The sequence below is a fragment of the Phragmites australis genome, chromosome 3, assembly GCF_958298935.1.
Source record: "Phragmites australis chromosome 3, lpPhrAust1.1, whole genome shotgun sequence".
Lineage (NCBI taxonomy): Eukaryota > Viridiplantae > Streptophyta > Magnoliopsida > Poales > Poaceae > Phragmites > Phragmites australis.
In genome coordinates, this window is record NC_084923.1 from 37,488,497 (window position 1) to 37,511,513 (window position 23,017).

Here is a 23,017-nt window from a genome sequence, read left to right on the forward strand (position 1 = left end):
TTTCTGGTCTGGTACGCAAATTCTTTTTCCAAACCACATTGTTCCTTGACTATCCTCTAAGAATCTCAGAGCTTTATTTATTTTTATGAGTTCTTTGATCTCTTTTATTTTCTCATCCTCCCATTGCCCTTTTCGGATATCTTGTTCCAATTTTGACCTCATTTCTATTGTAGTTGCGTCCATATCAGCGACAAAACCCAAATTTAACTTTTCGAAATCCTTGCACAATTATGGCTGGCTTCCTCGCAACATAGTCATATTGCAATAACCCTTCCTGCTCAGGGCATCTGCTACTACATTTTCTTTACCAGGATGGTAATGTATTCCCACATCATAGTCATTGATCAGTTCGAGCCATTTACGTTTGCTAAAGATTAAGATCCGGTTGGGTGAAAATATATTTTAGACTTTTATGATCTGTATATATTTCACACCGGTTGCCGATGAGGTAGTGCATCCAAATTTTTAGGGCATGAACCACTGCAGCTAACTCCAAATCATGGGTTGGGTAATTTTTCTCGTGTTTCCTCAACTGCCTAGATGCATACGCTACCACATGACCTTCTTGCATGAGCACACATCCTAACCCTTATCGAGGTGCATCACAGTATACTGAGAACGGCTTCTGGGTATCTGGCATGATTAGAACCAGAGCTGAGGTTAACCTTTTCTTTTACTCATTGAAACTAGCTTCTCGAGTGGTTGTCCATTTGAATTCTACTCCTTTCTCTAACATTTTTGTCATTGGCTTCGCTATCTTGGAGAAACCTTCTATAAACCAACGGTAATACCCTGCTAAACCCCAGAAACTACGAATCTCTAAAACATTATGCGGTGCTTTCCAGTTCAGAACATCCCTCACTTTGGATGGGTCCACAAATACACCTCATGTTGAAATAATATGACATAGGAAGTATACTTCCTTCAACCAGAACTCACATTTGCCTAACTTGGCATAAAGCTAGTTTTCCCTGAGTTTTTGCAATACCATCCTTAGGTGTTCCTCGTGCTCTTCCTCATTCTTGGAGAAAGTCAAGATATTGTCAATAAATACCACGACGAACTTATCCAAAAACTCCATGAAGGTCTTATTCATCAGATACATGAAGTAGATTTGAGCATTTGTCAAATCGAAAGACATTACCATGTACTCATATAGATCATACCGAGTAACAAATGCAGTCTTTGGAATGTCTGAAGCGCGAATCTTCAACTGATGATATCCGTATCTAAGATCAATCTTAGAGAACACGCATGCTCCTTTTAGTTGGTCAAACAGATCTTCAATGCAGGGTTCTTATAGGAGCCCCGAGACGAGCTATGTACTTGGTTTGATGCCCGCCAATCCAGAGATGAAGAAGTGGCAATCATAAGGGAGCACTTGAGTCTTGGTGACACAAGAGGGGGCGATATCCTTGGTGGATGCTGCAATGAAGACTAGGGAGAGTGCCAACTCCTTGATACCTCGGGAGAAAATTCGGTGTTCTCTTGTCCATCTCTTTACTATTCCACAATTTTATTTGAGCGTCTATTTTCTTGCAAGTTTTTAATTTCGTATTTTGTTAGTGTCTTTGTTTACTTGTTTTGTTGTCTTTTCCTAGCTTGATCGTGTAGTCGTATTTATTTTTTTCTAGGCTAAGGTTGCTATTTGTTCTAAATTACGGTAGAAATTTTAAATTGCCCAACTCACCCCCTCTTAGGCCATTCGATCCTTTCATTGGCAACACCTAGTCAGTCTTTGGTGATTAGAGGTATTTTGGTGAGCTCTTGGAGTTCTTGTGGGAGCTCCGGGAAGAGTTATATGCTTAATTTGATACCCGCCAATTCAGAGATAGAGAAATGATAATCATAAGTGAGCATTTGAGACTTCGTGACTAAAAGAAGAGTCATATCATTTGTGGATACTCTAACAAAGACTATGAGGGAGTGTTAATTCCTCGATACCTCGGAAAAAATCGGTGTTCTCTTATTCATCTCCTTCCTTTTTCATATTTATATTTAAGCATTTTACTTCGCACAAGCTTTTCCGTATTACTTTGTGTTCTAGCTTGCTTGTTTTTATGCTTTCATTTGGTTTGATCGTGTAGTCGTATTTCAATTTATCTAAACTAAAATTCTACTTGCTCTAGAATTTGGTATAAGTAAATTTTTAATAGCCTAATTTATCTCTTCTTAAACCATCTGATCTTTTCATCAGATTTATTTAGTTTAACAATAAAAATACCAGATGAGCTCATATTCAAGACGGGAGGGTACACGTAGGTTATTCATCGATCCAAACACTGCCTAACACACGCCACCTCCCGTTGCATTCAGGCACGTGTACACGGGCACAGTTGAACTGGCCCATTAGGCCTATTCGGGCTGGGATATCAGAAAGAAAGCCTAATATTCCGCTAGAGTGCGCCACCACCAGGCACGTCGACAGTTCCACTACTGTAAAATACCAATAAAATATCAGTTGAACCTGAACCGATAACGATAGCTCATTAAAAAAGAATCAATAACGATAAAGAATCCCTATCGATTCATGTTACTATCGGTTCCCACTTAAATCAACAGTGATGATGAAAAGAGTATCCTTCTATCGGTAGAGATAGTTATGGTTTAAATTTGTATCATATTTTTAAAAATTTATAATTTTTTCATATAAAATTGAATAGAGATTAATTTTATAGAAAAATTATAACTCTCGATGATATCTATAACTTTGTAATTAATAAAAAAATTTATTTGATGTAATGTAGATACTCAAATAAATATAAAAATTTTGGATAAAAAGAGCCGGATGGATAAAATTTTCTGTTGCTATCAACAATTAGTGATAGGTGAGATAGCAACGAGGTTAAACGCGGAGTGAGAGGTCCCGAATTTGACCTCCACGAACCACATGCGTGCGAATGTTGCAAGAAAAATCTTTTGAATTGTGCCTTGCGACGCGCAACCGTGAGGGGTTCTCGAGTATATTTTTTCAATTATCACTGTTGGTCCAAGTTATGTATTGTATCGATGACTATCACGGTTAGTTGTGGAGTGTCAGTTCAATAACCGATAGAAATGCCAATTATAAACTGATACTGATGTCCATTTTCGTAGTAGTGTTTGTCGGTTTGGCTAGCGGGTGTACCGAGTTGTATTGAGCATTTCTTAGATGTTGATTGCAATATTTTTTATTGTCTTTCATTCTGCTTGGTATTACAATTATATAATCTTTAAGAGGATGTCTAGCCATGTTAACGCAAGTTAAATTGCTCGCTAGTGAGATCCGTGAGGTTGAGTTTAAGCATGTTCGTAGAAATCAAAATAGGGCTCATGTACCGGCGCAATATACGTGTCAGGAGATGTCATCTGATATTTGACTTCAACATTCTCCTTCTGTAACCGTACATATTGTTAGTGCTAAACATACTCTATTTGTAAGCTTATAAATCTCACCTCAAATTAAATCGCAAAATAGCTCTCTTTCACCTCGCCAAAAAAAATAAGGGTATTTGCAAATATCTTCTTGGATTTTTATTTTTTGTAAGAATACCACTCGAATGACAATTTTAATGGTACTTTTACCATTTTTTGTGGCAAGATTGTAATAATATAAAAATAGTGGTTTCTTTAAAATTATCCAAAAATTACGGGGTGGCTCAACAGCCGCAAGCTCATTTCCTTTGCCCCGATGGACTGCGGTTGGTATCAAGTAGCGTTGGATTTTAGTTGCGTTTATTTTGGATGTAATAAATCAAAACCACTGCTTTTTAAAATACATATCGTGGTACTCAAGAAATCATATAAATTGTTTTACGGAAAAACTAAAATGAGAGGCTTCCCGTTTTTGCCTAACGCGAGATCCACGATGCTTGCTTCGATCTTCACGGAACGACTGCAATTCAAGTCGCCCGAGTGCATCACTGTTTAGGTAGGTGGATGAATGGATGCGGTCTAATGGCTAAAGCTCTGCGAGGATCTTGTAGATTGGCAGTCTCAGAGAGGAATCTTCACCCCCGGAGAGGCTGGGTGGGATGGTAGACTGTTTTTTTTGTCACAAGTGGGAACTCAGTGGAAGGAAGATCTTCATTCATTCGTTAAGTACCTGCGGTGAGACACGACCCATAAACGAAGGGGGTGGAGGGAGACAGAAGAAGGAACAATTGTCTTAAATGCTACCGCTGGGATCAGCAGCTTCCAGTGAAGACAAAATGAGTCGGGCAGGAAGAGAAAGATCGTGCAGACACTAGTGAACAATTCGTGCACTACTTATTATCAATTAAATTTTACCATTTGTACACCATTGATGACCAAATTCATGCAGCAGGCAGGCCACAACCCAGCTTACCTCCGGTCCTGGACTCCCCACATAGCCACATGCAGACATGTCATAACCCATAACGCTGGCAAGCTCCATGGCCCAGCCCGACGGTCCCCACCTAGGCTTCCAGGCTGGAACATTTGTGGACTATAGTGTATGAGTTTTGACAGAAAGCTGCTCATGGCTCGCCCAATCGTCCGGAACTACGAAAGCACGAAACCTAGGGCTAATCGAATCCTCACCGAAGCTGCCACCATCATCATCTCCAATTGATGCGCTGCTGCGAGGTACGCATCGTTGCTGCCCCGCGCAGCCGTACAGGCACGTGGTTGCGCCCCCGCGTGCCCGCGGCCTCGAACCATCGAGTAGGAACGGCCGGCGGCTGATGCTCACCTTCACCCCTCGTCGAAATTGCTACCATCTTCGTCCGCAATTCTGAAAAGCCAGCACAAGACCGATGCTCACCTGAAAAGCCCCCGCAAGGCCGCAGGCAGCAAGCCCACTGGGTGACTGCGATCTGAGTGCTAGGAGAACCGCTCTCGTACTGTCGTTGAGAGAATCTTCGTCGCCTTCACTGCCTCCTTGAGCGTGACCTCTCGTATTGTCGCTGAGAGAACCTTCGTCGCCTTCGCTGTCTCCTTGAGCGCTCTCGTACTGTCGCTTGGAGCCTTGGTGGCCACAGTTCGCGTATTAGTTGCATGTGTGTTGAGCACTTAGTGTTGATTATACGTGAGTTTGTTACTCTTGGAGGCTACCGTCTCCTAGACGGTTTGGTGGTGGATTGCCGGTGATCTTCTCAAGTGAAGATTGTGAGAAGATCCAAAAGTGATAGCGGAACTCACCATCTTCGGAATGGAGGAAGAGTTTGTCGTAGTGGAGATGAGGAGCGTATGTGTGTAATCTCGTGAGGAAAAGAGTTGAAAAAGATCCGACTCAAATGTGATCGAGCTTCCTCAACGGAGACATAGGATATTGGTGGATATCCGAGCTTCGGTAATAAATCATTTGTCACCATATTTTCTTACTCTTATGTATTACTTTGATATACATGCTTGTATACTTCTCTGTATGTGCATTGAGTTAATTTCGTAAGATTTAATCTAGCTATTTTGGCATATATATTGGAACATCCGATAAACTTCAAAACTTCTGATGTACAGTAATTTTAAAACATCCGATTAGCATTTTTCTTGCATATCTTACTAGATCTGAACAATCTTTGTCACCCTATGATTGAAACATTCACATTTGTTTGGGTATTTATGCACTAGTTGAGTCTAGCATATTTAACATCTGATGAACAGTAATTTTAGAATATCCAATTATAGTTTTTCTTGCATATTTTACTAGATTTGAATAATCCTTATCACTCTAGGATTGTAACCTTCACATTTGTTTAGGGTTTATACACTAGTTGAGTCTAGCATATTTAAATTTTTCACTTGTAAAAAATCTGTTAGTTTATTTTTGCTGCAAGTTTAGATCAACTATAATAAATGATGAAGTTTTATAAAAATATTTATTCACCACTCTTTAGATGATATCATTATCCTTTCAATATTAGTGTTTGCTGCTTAACTTATGGAACGACCCACCATTGTTGACTACTAAGTTGCTCGATGAGAACTGGTTCTTCTGACGTAGCTATTTTTATGTCAGAAGGATGTCAAACTTAGGAGGGACGTCCGACGAGAATCCAACGACTGTGCTTGCTCGGTCACTGCTGGGGGCTCGTTCACGCGGGTTTTCTCGGCATAGGCTGAGCATTAGAAAGCTCATGAGTGCCGCTGCTAGCTGCTATAAGTGAAAAGCTAGATAAACTACCTATGCAAGTTAGAACTAGTGAATTCACAATCTTATAAAAAACATAGAAAAATAATTACAGCTCAGAAAAATATGAAACAAATTTTGTTAGTTTTGTATTCATCGGTCCTACATATTAAATAAATACATGTGCTCGTTAAAATGTTAAAAATCATGAAACAAATATTCAAATTTGTATGAATGATGTATCATTTAAATTTTCTATATGGATTTTTATATTTCAAAATGAATTACAAGTCCAATCGAATGTTACACAACTAGGGCACCTAAAAGCATTTGTGACATTTCTTCACTGCGTTATATTACTCTCAAAATTCAAAACAATATTGAAATATTCATGAATTTTTTTATTTGATTTTTTTGAAAAAAAGTATGTTGTAGAGCAATATAACTCAGTGAAAAAATTTCATGACTATTTCGATATTGTTTTGAATTTTGAGAGCATTATAACGCAATGAAGAAATGTCACAAATTCCTTTGGGTGCCCTCATTTGTTTAACATTGGATTGGACTTGTAATTCATTTTGAAATGTAAAAATCCATACAGAAATTTTAAATGATACATCATTCATACAAATTCGAATATTTGTTTCATGACTTTTAACATTTTCATGAGCGCACATATTTTTAATATGTAGGATCGATGAATACGAAACTAACAAAATTTGTTTCATATTTTTCTGATCTATAATTATTTTTCTATGATTTTTACAAAATTGTGAATGCATTAATTCTAACTTGCATAACTAATTTATCTAGCTTTTCACTGTAGCAGCTAGCAGCAGCACTCATGGGCTCTCTAAGGCTCGGCCTGGGCCCAACCAATCCACGCGAACGAGCCTCGAGCAGCGACCGAGTCAACGCAAGAGCAGGCGCAACCGTTGGACGTCCCTCCTAGGTTTAACATCCCTCTAACCTAAAAACAACTACGTCAGAATAACTAGTTCCCGCTCGATGATCTCACGCAATGCGGAGCCTCTGGGTGGTGATGGGACAGATTCTGCATCCAATCATCAACCTCTGCTTGGGCGAGCAGTCATATGTCTGGCCGATCAATCATCAGCTCCACATCTCGATAGATAACGTTCTCCTCTACAACTCTTGTAACAAGTATTTATACCCAAAGGCAAGTTGTGCCGCTAATCTATTTCGCCTTTAGGCAGTACACCAAAAACACCATGAGGCCGCTGATTAGCACGAGGTTTCTTTGTCATTCTTGCCGCCAGTCTCCAAGCGCTTGAGCAATTTGGTCTCCAGAAAAGCCACCTCATCGGAGCATTCCGACCAGCTCGTGATGCCGACATGGTCGAGCATCAGCCTCATGTCTGCACAATCCGTGGAGAGAGAGACAAGAGGAAGGAGAGGACCAGCCACCAGGATCGCTTTGGCAATGTTGGATGCCCATGTGGCCATCCCAATCAGAATTCATTAGCAAGCAAAGGTGGAGAGTGATCCAGTTTTAGGAAGTTAGGGGTAAATAAACCAAAGTAAAATATAGGGGCTAAGTGGACTCTGATTATATTTCGGTTGAGTAAAATTGACTTTTTCCCTTAGAATGATCTCTTCTTAAAAAGAACTTTGGAAAGACTATTATTTGTCAAAGAAAGAGAATGCCATCCATATTTTTTAGCGTCCATGGCCTAACAAAAAATAACTTGGGCTGCATTCCAAACCCAAACAATGAAACAATGTGCTTATAGGCTAAATGACAATCTTTGTCAGGTCCTAAATATGGGGCTTTTTTTAAATATATTTTCTAACATTAATATTTAAATAAATAGATTTTTGATAAAATTTTTTAAAAATATAGATGCCTACCACCCTCAGCGTATGAACAGTGTTTCGTTGAAATAACTGTTCACATTAATATTTCCGCTCCCATCTTTTTTATATAAAATTGTGGTCTTCTGTTGCTCTAAAAATTCTAAAAGTTTTTATACATGTTTCATAATTCATGTGAAACTCATTTTAATTGGATTCACCTAAAAAGCATGTGTAGAATTTAAACTAAAATTCTCCAAAAAGACTATTTTTATAACTTTTAACAATTGTTAGGGCCTCAAATAAATTTCCAAAATCTGAGAAAATTCACTAATATTCATCTTATGTGATGGAATAATTTCTAAAATTATTTCCATCTCTAGTATATATGGTGAAAAAGTGAGTTCCTTTGTAATGCTTTATTTATATGCATTTTTTATCATTTCATGTGAATAGAGTATTACAAAGGAACTCACTTTATCACCATATATCTTAGGGTTGGAAATTATTTTAGAAATTAGTCCATAACATTAGATTAATATTAGTGAATTTTTGGAGATTTTGAAAATTTATTTGAGTACTAACAATTGTTAAAAGTTATAAAAGTAGTATTTTTTGGAGAATTTTAGTTTAAATTATAAACTTGATTTTTAGGTTAATCCAATTAAAGTGGGTTGCATATGAATTATGAAACATATAATTTTTTTTTAAATTTTTGAAGCAACAAAAGACCATAATTTTATATAAAAAAGATGGGTGAGAAAATATTACTGTAAATAGTGATTTCAACGAAATACTGTTAAGCCCTGTACACCGCTTCAGCGTGCTTGCCGCCTCTGCCGTAAGAGCGTAGGGCGGTAGACGTCTATTTTATAAATTTTTTATCAAGAATTTACTTATTTAAATATTAATGTTAGAAAATATAAAAATAAAAAACTCCTAAATATGGCTCTGCCCTCTTGGTCCACCGAGCGAGCCCTGGCCCACCATTCGGAAATGCGGGCCATGACGAGCCCACCCCTCCTTTCGCTCTCACCGTCCCCGTGCTCTCTCCTCCTACGCCGCCTCCGCCGCTCCCGCGCCCCTCGCCGCCGGAACCCTAACCCTCTTCCTCCCCTCCGCCGCCGCATTCCCCTCCCCCTCCTCCCCCCCGCCGCTATGTCCTCCGCCTCCGCTACCACAGCTCCCGACTGCTTCGTCGCCGACCCCGGCGCCCTCGGCTGCAAGGTCGCGGCCATCCGCGCCGCGGGCCCCGCCAAGCTCCAGGCCGGTCTTCTTCTCCGATATCGACGCATTAATGTTTCTCTCCGGTTATGGTGGTAGAGGATGACCAGGGCTTCCTGTTTGCGCAGGTCATAGCCGACTTCGACGGCACGCTCACGCGTTACTGGTACGACGGCGCCCGCGGCCAGAGTACGCTCCTGCTACTATTGCCTTAGTTCTCCGATGAAGTTAGGATATTGTGAGGGTTCTTGGGGGAACTGAGAGGTGTATCTGACTATTAGGATATTGTGAGGGTTCTTGGGGGAACTGAGAGGTGTATCTGACTATCTGTGGATCGATGTCTGTGTGTGGTGGCAGGTAGCCATGGGCTGCTGAGGCAGGGGAACGAGGAGTACGACGCCAAGAGGGAGGCGTTGTACGAGCACTACCACCCCATCGAGATCTGCCCCGACATCCCACTTCCGGAGAAGGCGAAGCTCATGGAAGAATGGTGAGAAGTAGTAGAACGAGTGTTTTTGGCAGGTGCTAATTGCAAGTTTGCAACTGTAGTTTTTCTTCACAATGCCGGTGAGGAATCCCAATATGCTATGGTAAAGCGAACATCTTCGTGGGCTTTGTCTAGTGTATAGGTTGGGGACTTGGGGATGGAATGAGTGAATCAGTGTTGGTTCTTCTTGTTGATAGTAAAATATGTTGGCCAGTTGTATGGATTGCATTTTTGAGGGTTTGCATGGCTGAAACATTTGAAAATTGAAATGCTTAGCGCTTGCATCTGGTTGACAGCTAAGAGATCATATGCCCAATCAGTCAATGTGGGCGGTTCCTGGCTTTCTGCCTTTCAGAACACAGAGGTTTAACCAAGGACAATAACATCGATATAATGTTGTTTAGTGCTGAACTCTGGAGTTTTCAAGGGGTGGTGAATCTTCATTGGTCATTCATTGAAGTCTAGCTTTCTTGTGACCCACATGGTTCTAGGCATCTTAAGCCTATTTTTATATTTGCATTGCATATCATTTGGGATTCTGTTTGTATAAACAGCCAAGTAAAAGTTGAACCATGGGATTTTGATACATTGATACCTGACTAATTTATATGTATTTAAATATACAAAAACATCTATAACAAAAGTGATTTTTTTGTTCGAGCAGTAGTTTTCTTGATGAATTTTGGGTTTGTGCCATCAGTTGTTTGTCATTGTGGTTTAACTTGTGAATGCAACATGAAGTCATCAACCTTGATTTGATGTCCTACTACAGTAGCTAACACTTGAAGTTGCTACATGCTACAGGTGGGAGAAGACTCATGGTCTCCTTATTGAAGGTGGTCTTACATATGAAGCTATAAAGAAATCTGTGGCTGATGCTTCAATTGCTTTCAGAGATGGTGTTGTTGAGCTCTTTGAATTCATGGAGGTTTGATTTTATCTATTCATGCCATCTTTACAGTTTACTTTGGCTGGTGAACCAATGGGGATGAAAATTGTTAAGTATGCTACTCTGGGACATGCCTAGAGTTCCATTTTTGTGTTTGGTTGGTTTGGTATGATTATGGTCGGTCTTAACTTTAATTTGCCGCTTTAGTAAAAAAGCTAATTGTTAAGCTGTTGTATAGAAATTTTGAAATACGCACAAGCTTATCTGTTTCTCCTTTTCTTATTTTCTTTGATCTGCTGTAAACATTTCCGATTTCTGTGTTGTCCTTTTGGTTTTAACTTAATTTTGGTCTCTCGTCCAGATCAAGACTAGTGGCATGTCCTGTTTTGGATTTTCTTTCCCTGTTATCAGTTTGTTGAATGTAAAGGCTGCAATTTTGTGGTGCTCCCTTTTGCAAAGTATTTTTTTGATAGTTTTGGATCTTTGTTTTGTAGAGTTCTTAGCACATATATAAGCAAGCGTACTGGTATTGATTGGGGAAAAAGGCATAATTTGCTAAGTTATTACCTGTCTTTCTGAATCCTTGTTATCATGTTTAAGTGAGTTTTGCTGCACATATGAAAAAGTAGGCTAATTGTGATATCAACTTCCATATGCCAACATGTTCCAAGCATTTAAGCAATCCGGAGAGTGCATTCTACTGTATTGATAGTATATGCACGAGGGACTTAAAAGTGCTCTTATTCCTTTTTCAACTGTTTGCTTCTTTGATTCTTCTTCATTCTATAGTATCAGGTGATTTCCCTTTTTTGTGATTATTATGAATCTGGACACTTGGACTGCTAGATTTTGTTAGTTTGGTGCATGCACCACATTTCAAATATGCATCATGGTAAATATGTTGCGCATGGCTCATTCTGGGCTGACAAACAACATCTGTGTAGTGAACAGATCATCTCTTGGAACTCTGTGATGCATATCCCTTTTCCATCCTTTGTTTCCTATCTGTAGGTGATGATGTGCTATTATAACTGAATCAAATTGGCTTACCTGTGATGACAGTATTTTCAGGAGATGGAGAAGAACTAACTGTTGTTATGGTGGCAGTCTAATAAAGCCTTTCGAATGTAATTTCAGGAGAGAGATATTCCGGTACTGGTATTTTCTGCTGGCCTTGCGGACATAATTGAAGAGGTAAGCTATAAAAAGGGAACCGTTCCACACATGATGTGATGAAATTGATTGCTGACTGGCACATTCCACTGTTTCCTTAGGTCTTCCGGCAGAAACTCCACCTATCATTCAAGAACATCAAGATTGTGTCCAACAGGATGGTCTTTAACGAAGAAGGTCGTCTTGTAGCATTTAAAGGTGATTTGTTTTATTCGTCGTGAGTTCTTATTGCAGTTATGTTCTTCCATCATGAATTGTATGTAACAACACTGTTTTTATTTATAAAGAAAGGTTCCTTTCTTGTTTCATTCAATTGTGCTACAGCAAGAAAATTCTTGGCCCTGCTGTTACTTGACTGTCGCATGGACCTCTTGTTTAAGATTTACTTTTGATTGGTATATATCTGTCCATCTGGATGGACTATCTATTGCAAGTGAGTCTATAAATAACTGATTGCTTGTCTGCATCATTAAGTAATATGTACCTTGCTTATCTTCTCATAAAAACTAACAAAAGCCTAATGCAGGGAAAACAATTCATGTTCTAAACAAAAATGAGCATGCCTTGGACATGGCAGATCCAGTGCATGACAATCTGGGAGATCCAAATGGATCTATTGATGACTATTCATTGGTGAAGAAAAGGACTAATGTGCTGCTACTTGGTGATCACATTGGGGATCTGGGCATGTCTGATGGTTTAAACTATGAAAACAGGATTGCTGTTGGATTCCTGTTAGTAAATTCTCCATCCCCTTTCTTCATTCAAAGTAGCCGTGATATTTACCATCTTGAGAACTGCCATCTTTAATTTACTCACGTCAACTAGGTTGATTCTTGTTCTTTTTAAGTAAATCATTATTTGAAAATATGGGCACAATTCTTAATGAATGAAATATAAGTTATTGTGATTAGAAACTACTAAACATCACAATGATTAAGTTGATTCCCTTTTATCTTTTGACCTAATTTCTGTCTATTGTAAGCTCCTAAGAAAAAGTTTGGAGCATGAAAAATCCTTCCTTTCTTGGTTCTTACTATGATTTAAGTTTTTGTTGACTTATTGTGATTAGACATGGTATACATTGACTTGGAGAAGGCTTACGACAAAATACTGAGAAATGTCATGTGGTGGGCCTTGGACAAACACAAAGTCCCAACAAAGTATATTACCCTTATCAAGGATATGTACAATAATGTTGTGACAAGTGAAGGTGTCACCGATGATTTTTTGCTTAAAATAGGACTACATCAAAGGTCAGCTTTAAGCCTTTATTTATTTTCTTTTGTGATGGATGAGGTCACAAGGGACATTCAGGGAGATATCCTTTGGTTTATGCTATTTGCTGACGATGTGGTGCTAGTTGACGAGAGTAGGATAGGGGTTTATAGGAAATTAGAGTTATGGTGATATACTTTAGAATCGAAAGGTTTTAGGCTTAGTAGGACCAAAACCGAGTATATGAAGTGCGATCTCGGTGCTACTAGGCATGAGAGAGAAGACGTTAGTCTTGGTGGAGAGGTGGTTCCCAAGAAGGATACCTTTCGATGTTTGGAATCGATGCTACAGAAGGATGGTGATATCGATGAAGATGCTAATTATAGAATCAAAGCCGGATGGATGAAATGGTGTCAAGTTTCTGGCATCCTCTGTGATAAGAAGGTGCTATAAAAGCTGAAAGGTAAGTTCTATAGGATGACGATTTGGCCCGTGATGTTGTATGGCTCCGAATGTTGGCCAACTAAAAGACGACATGCCCAATACTTAAGTGTAGCATAGATGCGTATGTTGCGATGGATTTGTAACCATACAAGGATCGGATCCGAAATAATGATATACATGATAAGGTAGGGGTAGCGTTAATTGAAGAAAAGCTTATCCAACATCAGTTGAGATGGTTGGACATATCCCACGGAGGCCTCTAAAGTCACTCGTGCATAGCGGGACACTGAGGTACGTTGATAATGTGACAAGAGGCAAGAGTCGACCAAACCTGAGAAGAGTCTGTAGAGAGACTTAAATGAATATAATATCCCTAAAGAACTATCCACGGATAGAAGCGTGTGAAAGTTAGCAATCCATTTGCTAGAACCAAAACTTATGCATCAGTTTTCTTATACTGTTATTACTTTTATTTTGTTACTATTACTAGTAACTTTATTATTATTATTGTTTTTATATCATCTTTTTAGTTGGATCTTATGGGTTTCATCTCTAGCTTACCCCAACTTGCTTGTGACAAATATTGTTGTTTTTGTATTGTGATTAGACATGTCAATTTCATTACTCTGCATTGCTAGCTGTATTGGTTGTTCAAGTAAAGATAGGCTTGCCAGAAAATGTTGTCTTCAAATAAAAGGGGAGTTTCTTTGGTTACAGAACATAGTTGGGCAATCACAGGAAGTTCATGCTTCTGTTGTACTGGTTTTCCTTTAAACAATGCAAAGCTTTTTGAATCACGTGTATCATCTATGTGATCTGTCCAGACTAAAATAAACCAGAGAATCCAAGGAATCTGGATATTTTCTTGCCGCGCTGCAGCTGAAAATCATTTCTAAAACCTCAATTGCTGCTGCAGCACCCTACATAAGCCAGGAGGAATAGCATACCTTTTTGTTCAATTCTCATTTATATGATACTTTCCTTTCCCTGTTGGCCTGTTTTTCGCATCATCTACCCACACAACTTTTATTTCCTTAACAAATTTATGCATCAAGTAACACAGAACTGGTTTTACAGGAATACCAACATTGAGAAATCTCTGAAGGATTACTCCAAGGCATTTGACATTGTATATCTGGTGAGACATGGATTAGCACACTGTAATTTTGTCTATTTCGTCCAAGTTATTGTGGGTTTGCACCTATTCCATGTCTGTTTTTCACATGATCTGCTTTTGACAATTCAATTAAATGCAGAATGATGCTCCAATGTGGGGAGTTGTTGAGCTTGTGTCTGAATTATGTACGTAATCAAATGATCTTTCACTAGGAAATCGTTCCCTAAATTTAACAGCCGCTGCAGTCCACTCACCTGGAAATCTGGAGATTTCACTCCCTCAACTTGCTAACCATCCAAGCTTGCTTCATAAGAAGCATTGTACAGGCTAGAGAGCCCTTGGAACAATGATCCCTATCTACTTGTAAGTTAATCCAAATTCGTGTGATATCCAGATCATGTGCACTATGAAATTTTTAACAATACTCTCAGAAGCCATTTGCCGTCATTGTTTCACCTCCTATGATGGCTCATTTATTCTTTTTAAAAGTAAAAATAATCTTGTGGGTGAAGCAATGCGTAAATGAGTTGGAAAAATAGCTGCAGGAGGATGCAAGGTAGGGAAGACACATGAACTGAATGTCTGAACCCATCATCTTCCAGAATCTACTCAACGCCAATGAGAAACCCATCTATCAGTAAAGCTATGCATGGCTGTATCATAACTCTTGGGTTATTTGGTGTGCCACTTTCATACAACTTTCTTTTTCTGATCAAGTGCTTTGCAACTTGCAAGAATCATGAGATCACATGAAGTGAATGAAATGTATCATCACAAGCTGCGTCATGATATCATGTACCAAATAATTATCCTGGTACACAATTTTATGGATTTCGCTTTATGATCTGGTAGGAACTAAAGACACATATAATGAATCTGGTGGTTCTTCATGCTCATGTTACATGCCAAAATGGACGTGGTCGCCAAGGAAAAATGATTGCCAGCTTAACTCCACAACAAGATTACAATTGGAACATTCGGACAAAGTGGCAATAGCTAGAGATTATTTTCCTAGTCCAACGCATTATGGACACTGATTGGATGTTCGGCTCCACAATGCGTGCCTGGGTGGTTACATCGTAGATGAACAAATTATATTCTGACCAAGTATGAAATATGAACAGCTATGAATAACTTGTATGTACTACCAAAGTATCTCGCATTTTTTATCTGCTGTTCTTTTCCTTAACAAAATGACCTGCCAATGGTTTTTGGTATCGAAAAATAATCTGTGTTTTTGATAGCATCAACGGTTAGAATTCGGCATCTGAAAGCTGCTGGTCGGAAGTTGAAGAGGTACAAAAGAACCATCATGATGCATCACAAACTCAGCTCGTGATATCACATGCCAATCGCCCAAAAGAAACGGATATCGTGTGCTTTTCATCAGATATCAGGCAGCAGCTCGTCTGTCGCATTCACTGAAAATGTATTGTCGTTATCACGGATTGATTCCGACTATGGAAAGGCTTTTATGCGCTGAAGTTTACAGATTTTGGCCAAAAAGTGAGGAACCAATAAACTACAATTAACAGCATAACAGTCATACTTTTGACCAGAACAGATTCAGTAATTTCCAGAGACAGCATCACAGAGGCTCCGAGAAAATATGTGAACTCAAAATGTGTGAACATACGCTGCTTGCAACTATCAGATTCAGAATTCCAGCTCGATGCTTGTTGCGAGCATATTGGCATGTTACATCCATAGATAAACAGGACCTGTAGTTAATTATAACGAAGGTATATCTCTCATCGACTAAATACAAGGTTCCAAAAGACTACAACCCAGCAGATGAGAGAAGATAGGAGCATACACCTCTATACAAAATGCAGGCAGAAGGCTCCTATGCCTGGGAGGAAGACCTATAGTAGTCAGTTCATATTAGATAATACATGAGCAAAATTAGAAAGGAAACAAAATCTTCATCTAGGTTCCCCTTAATGCAGTGGCCCAAGGAAAAAAGAGGCTCTTGATGTTAAACATCAGGGCAGGTTGTCTCGCATCTCAGCCACCATGGTGACAAGCTATACAATGGAGACCGCAGGTGTTAGTGCAACTTCCATTGTTGGTGGTGGCTCAGGCCATGAGAACTCAAAGGGGGCATTGATGGTAAGAAGTTGAGGGGGTGATGCAATCTCTTTTGGAGAAGATTGGGTGTAGTGGAACTCAATTTGGAGGCGGTGGTGCAACAGGGTTGATGCCATCAGTCCTTTCTTGATGTCCACCTGTAGTTCCCTGATTGGTATGGCTGCCAGAAAACTCTTGATGTATTCTTTGCATGATTCCTTGCCCTTCGACACAAGTATGTTCTCTTCGATGTCATTCTCACTGTCAGGCTCAGTTGAAGAGCTCTCTGAACCTGAAGAATCCTTTAATGGTCCACTTGAGTCAGGGCTAGATGGTTTCTTTTCGGCAGGTACCTTGTGAATTGTGGTATTGTTGTCAAACTTCAAAATGTATGCCTGGCTGCACCCTTCACAGAGCCTTTCTCCAAGGGTATCGATAATGTAATATACATCACGTTCAACCTTCAGGAGAAAAAAATGGTCATTCCAGCTCACTATGTATAGATTAGGGTTAACAGTAGATGAGAACTCTGCTGCCTGGGTAATCTCATCCCAGATGTTATCAAATGACATGGCACCACTAAGAAACTCAAAGCCGCTCATGTCATCATCGCCTTCGGGCTGGAAGAATCCAATAAAAGATTTGCTGGGAGATACTGTGAGTGGGCGGATCTTGGCATGAAGGACAGTTTCAAGATCAAAGTGCTTGTCAGGAAAACGCTCTATATATGTCTCATTTTCACAAAGGTTTCTCCACTCTAATGATCCTTCGCGGACAAGGCTGTCAAACTGTGACTGAATAGGCATCATATTCTGATTTGCTTTGAACCAATCTGCAATAACAGCCACAAGTGCTGTACATGCGCTCTCCCCAGCAGCTCGCTCACTTCTCTGGTCTATTGATGCAAAGAACACCTGGGAAGAAAGCTTCATATGGCCATCACGACTAAATATTTCCTTCAACTCCCAATTCCCCACAACAAAATTGTCATCACCAAATTCTGACACCATACCATTAGATGATCCATCTTCGCCTCGTGAGCCCTACAATTGAAAGATGCATTGCTCAAAATAAATATCATGAATGTTCATAAACATCTCTATTATCTAACAAACAAGTGTTGCTCGAGTAAATTCTTGAAATATGCTGATAGCTTCTTTTACAATGGCCAATAAAGGAGGGAAAATTACCTCCAAAACAGATTCATCAGAAGATGTTAGCAGACGTCGATCATAATCAATATCATCACCTCCCTCTTCTCCATATGCCTTTTTCAACAGAGGTTCACCTTTAGCCTTCAGTGAACGTAAACTCAACTTCCTCTTTCTCCAGGGAAGGATACTCCGTTTAGCAGTTGGCAACACAGTCTGCTCAGCAGTCGATGACAACACTTCCTCTACATGATAACCAACATCAGATTTCCGGTGACTATAATAGATCCAGTCCTCATTAACCCCATCAATCTTTGCATGGGCATAAACTAGGCCACCAACGTAATTGACAGACTGCAGTGAGCCATAACTGAAGGACTTCCTGATAGTTGAATCCCCAGCTTCATCTTCTTGTGCTCTGACTTCCATATCGTCATCGAGAGACTCAGTATCACATGGATATTCAGCACCATCACTGTTGACACAGCACTTATCTTCGCTGCCTCCATCCTCTTGGCAAGTCCTCTTGGACTTTCGTGTCGACACCAGATCTGTGAGAATTTTCACCTTTCTCAGCCCTGCTTTAATAACCGAAACTTCATCTTTTCCTCCGGGAAGAGAATCACCAGATGATGGGGACAATGGCAAAGTTGCAGCAGGTCGTTGTGATGCATCGGATGTTTCTTGAAATGCTCTTAGTTCCACCATACTCAGAGTGAGCTGCACAAAAATAAGATTCGAGGGTCACACCAGATGACAATTCAAAGGGGAATTGTTAACCAGCCAGAACTTCTTGTTGACATCGCAAACTCACATGAAGTGATGAGAGCAGTTCAGGTGCACCACCAGGCACAGACAATGGGAGAATTATCTCGATCTCCTCATCAGCTGCTGATGCATACTCTGCTAGGTTAAGGGAGGCAGTTCCTAGAATTGATGGCTTATTCTTTGGGCCTTTGTTGACATCCTGCGTTGAGGGAAAGAAAGAAAAGAAGGGTGTTGAGATTCACTTGCAGAAGTCACTCAAAGAAAATATGCCAGCTTGCCAAGGGACGATACATCTAAAAGCAACATCTAAAACGAAACTTGTCTGATATACTCTGATTGCCTTGACAAAGAAACTATCTTGTCCATATTTGTTGTCAACTCATTATTGATCACCGCAATACTTAGCTTCACAAGGTGCAATGTTACTATCAAGAAGATGGATTTGCTCCATATTAATAGGAATACAGTCCACACAGGAATCTTTCCTACGATTGATCAATTGGCATCCTTAAACTACTCATATTCATTCTTCTGAATGTAACTGGATTGTTTATCCTTTTCTACAGGGGAACGAACACATATTATACACAGGAAAGTCCAAGCAACTAGAAAACATTAATCAGTTCACAAAAGAGATAGTTTAACAGAAGATTGGAAAAATTAAATGGATAACACAAAATGACAGTATCAATTGCAAAAAGGACAAAGAGGAACAAAATCGAAAAGTAGAATTGAAAGGATAAGCACAAAACCAGTCATCAGATTTCTTAAAAAGTAATGGTCTGTTGGATATGGGGGATTGGAACCCAAATCCTTAGGATTTAGCTCAAAATTGAACTAAAGCCCAAAAGGTTTCTCCATCCCCAAACAGATCATAAGAGGAAAAAGGTAACCAGGCAGGATTTTGAACACAAAACTCTCCTTCAAACGTGAAACAAGAATAAGTGAAAAGTGATGCAAACAGACCGAGTACAATATAGTTTTATGCGTTGTTACGAGGAGTATGAACAATAATGGCAGGTGCAACAGAATCCAACTACAATAAGGAGGTGATGCTCACGCTGAACACACAGAAGGCGAGCTCCCAGGGCTGGAACGCGGCGCCCTCTCGGAGCGACGCGGCCGTGAGCGTCACGACGCTCTCGAACTCCTCCTCCCACGACGCCGCCTCCTCCTCCCGCGTGCGGTTGCGCCTGACCACGGCGCGCCGCAGCGAGCCCAGCGCCGACGCCCTGGGCCCCTTCCACCTCACCTCCGCCGCGACCCTCGGCAGCCTGGCGCCCGCTGCCTCCCGCTCCGGCGAGGCGGGCTCCACCGGAGGCTGCAGCAGCCCCTCCGCCCGCCGCACCACCAGCCGTACGCTGAACTTGCGCCGCGCCGGCGGCCGCGGCCACCGCATCATCCTCGCCACCATCAGAGGCGACCGGTTTTGCGCGCAGGAATCGCCAAGAACCTCGCAGAGATCGGCTAAAACCTTAGCTTTGCTCCAAGAGACAGCCGAATGTTGAGCAGTATCCCCCTCCCTCCGCTCCAATAACGGCGGAGACGACTGGGATTTGGGGGCAAAAATCGACGACCAAGAAGGCAAGACAAGAAGTCCTTCAAGGACGCGGTTTCGGAGCCAAATCGCGGAAGGAAACCTCAGCCTGGGAGCGAGGAGACGGCGGCGAGCTCTGATTCTCCCTGCAAGCTGCGAGCTGGGATTGGGATTGGGATTCGAAGATCGGGGATTGAAGGCGGACTGGGGGCACGGGTGCACGGGAGGAGAGAGAAGCAGAGCGGCAAAATAAATAGGGAGGTGAACGTTAGGTTGGAGGAGGGAGGGAGGGAGGGAGGAGCGCTGTTCTTCGTCGTCGTCTCCGTTTGTTTTTTCCTCCCGGTTTTTTTTTTCCGCCTCCTCCTTGTCGTTAGACTTCCGGGTGGGGCCCGCCGGCAGCTTTTCCACTCTGTCATTTCACTCTTATTTTTTAATTCAGTTTTACATTTCTATTGTTATTTGTTCGCTTGGTAAACATTTATAAAAATAGTTAATGGAAAATATATATTTTTCTTTTACTTGTGGATTGCGATGGCCATCGAGAGTAGTGCGTGAGCAGAGAATGCCGCGGCCGGCGTGTTGTTTCTGCCGCGTCGTTTCACGGAAATGGCACCGGATGGTTTTCGCCTTCGTGTTCCGTTCCGTGGTCGCCGGATACGTGGGACACGCCGCAGGTCCCGGCTACAATTTTTTTTTTCGGAAACCATCGGCTGCAAAAAATTTAACGGCTACGAAAATTATGGGTAAAAGAGACTTGCATATCCCCTACGGTTCAACTCAATTTTGAAGCAAACCTCGAAATTCTCCTAAACAATATCCTGCTTTAGACACTTATATACATGTACTACTATATAAAATAAATATGAGTTGATTCTTGCGTCATCTCTTTTTTTCTATTTTTCTTCTATCTATTAAAACCTCTAAAATTTGAATATTTTACCCCTGTTTACTATCCACCTTCGTCCTATAGTCTTGCCGTCTTATTAACAGCTGTAGATATTAGATCCGTTTTATTAATAAACATAAATAAAGAAATTATGAGTAAAATTAATAAATAAGCTTCTCTTTTTTAAAAAACCATATCTAAAATCAAACTACGGTATCGCTCCTAACATATTCTTTTAACACAGTTTCTATGATACATTATTGAGTTTGTACTTAATATCACCGTGTCTAATATATATATGTTTATTATACTGCATGGTCAGTTAGCTAAGTATACATGTAAAAGGCAGAGAAGCCACGGGTGCACAAGTGATTATCATTTGCCAGCCAGCTAATATTGCCCCCTCACGTTTGTGCCAAACAAGTTTCTGAGGGCTTGCAAAGGTGTGCGTGTGTGTTACAACTTAGAACCTTTGTTCTTTGTTCTTGAAAGCTCATAGTTGTACTCTTGCTTTGAACTAATATAAAGCTTCTTATTCTAAACAAAATAATTACTCTCTCCATTAAAAAATATAAAGACTATTTTATTTCAAAAAGATCAAACTTTATAAGTTTTGACAGATAATTAATCAAATTATATTAGTATACAAAATTTATTTTAATAGATTTGCATTTCGAAGAACTTTTAATGTGATATTAATTTTATAGCAATTGACAATATATTATAAGAGAAGTTAACTATCAAAATTTATTTTTAATAATTTTTTAAAATAAAATACACCTTACATTTTTTAAGGGAATGAGTTTTTTTAGCACTAGTTAATCCTGAACCGTGCAATCTTGGGGTAGAATATTATGCAGGAGTATGATATAATTGATCCAGCAGCTGAGAAACCACAAACGCATTTAATTTCATGCTGGAAGGAGGACAGCCTGTGTTATTATTCCTTTGGAACAGATGCCTCGAATTTACAGAGCACGATTCCGTCCAAGCACAACACACACATGCCTCGATCACATGAACACTAGACAAGAAGATCCCTTGAGTTTCTCGAGACGATAACTTGTAGTGATAATCCACGAATTAGTACTCACAAGGAGGAGGACAGAAAAAAACGAAGAAGCAGGACACCTTGTCAAATGGAAGAGGACAAAATGGAAGGTTTATTAGTTGGCCACTTGGACACATGCATGAGCATGATTAGTTCGATGCGTGTCTTCTTAGCCAGTGATCACGGGTTCCAAGGGTGACCAGCGGCACGACCGACCCACACACAAGATTCCGTATGATTGTAAACAGGTTCCAGGTGCCTTTTCTTGTGCTCGTTTCTCAACGTTGCTTCTGTCGAGATAGAAACTTTATAATCAAACAGGTCGGGTTGATGCATACGATGACCGTTATCTGCTATCTTATGGAATATGCATGAACAAAGAACAGAAAACAGCTCATGTTTACGGTCGCTACAAGGAAATGCAGACTGGTTGTTTTTTTCTCTTGCTGCATCCATCGATGTTGAGCATCTGAATTGGGGAGGGCTCGCTGTAATACTGTAGATGATGATTATGGACCGAATCAAAACAATAGTTTTCTATTACTCTAATAATCAACTTTTTTAAGTGTTCCATAATCTATGTATAACTTATTCTAATTAGATTTAACAAAAAGCCTACGTAGAATTTAAACTAAAATTCTTTAAAAAAAAGCTACTTTTATAACGTGTAACAATTGCTAGTCTCAAATAAATATCCAAAAATCTGAGAAAATTCACAAATATTCTTTTTATATAATAGACTAATTTCTAAAATTATTTGTAGTTCTAAGTTATATGGTAAAAAAGTGAGTTCCTTTGTAACGCTCTATTTATATGCATTTTTATATATAGACACGAAAAATATAGCCGTTAAAAATATAGCCATTGCAAATATTTTTTTAGTTATAGCATATTAATAAATATAGGTGAGTGAAATTTAGGAGTAAAATTTAGAGAGTCGGTTGAAACGTGTAGAGAAATAGAGAATAAATCTTTTAAAAAGACTCCTTATATGAAAATATATGAAGTGAGATTTAAGAAGTCAGTTAGAGATGCTCTTACCGTCGTTTCATATCTTTTCCATTAATTTTTAGAACTAGAACATTTTTCTGTTGTATTATATAAGGCTTAGAGCGCA

At 39.9% G+C, this 23,017-nt stretch overlaps 2 protein-coding genes across 3 annotated transcripts; one reads left to right on the top strand and one right to left on the bottom strand.

Annotated features, from left to right (window-relative positions):
• The first annotated feature begins 8,822 nt into the window (after positions 1 to 8,822).
• On the top strand, positions 8,823 to 15,264 carry LOC133912959 (uncharacterized). Of its 2 annotated transcripts, XR_009908931.1 has the most exons (10): positions 8,823 to 9,151; positions 9,238 to 9,298; positions 9,467 to 9,599; positions 10,401 to 10,524; positions 11,623 to 11,679; positions 11,760 to 11,856; positions 12,185 to 12,392; positions 14,398 to 14,458; positions 14,577 to 14,800; positions 14,983 to 15,253. XR_009908931.1 is itself a non-coding variant. In XM_062355958.1 (9 exons), exons 1-9 carry the CDS (start codon positions 8,831 to 8,833, stop codon positions 14,628 to 14,630), a joined length of 1,116 nt encoding a protein of 371 aa, XP_062211942.1. In that variant the 5' UTR covers positions 8,823 to 8,830; the 3' UTR covers positions 14,631 to 15,264. The 2 variants fall into 2 exon arrangements, 1 of the variants encoding a protein (XP_062211942.1); XM_062355958.1 differs by having other exon boundaries at positions 14,577 to 15,264.
• Positions 15,265 to 16,164: 900 nt separating this feature from the next.
• LOC133912958 (uncharacterized) lies at positions 16,165 to 20,210 on the bottom strand. The gene is made up of 4 exons (XM_062355957.1): positions 19,487 to 20,210; positions 18,473 to 18,625; positions 17,698 to 18,378; positions 16,165 to 17,550 (listed from the first exon to the last, which is right to left on the bottom strand). The coding sequence occupies exons 1-4, from the start codon at positions 19,838 to 19,840 to the stop codon at positions 16,465 to 16,467; spliced, it is 2,274 nt and encodes a 757-aa protein (XP_062211941.1). The 5' UTR covers positions 19,841 to 20,210; the 3' UTR covers positions 16,165 to 16,464.
• Between the last annotated feature and the right edge of the window lie 2,807 nt (positions 20,211 to 23,017).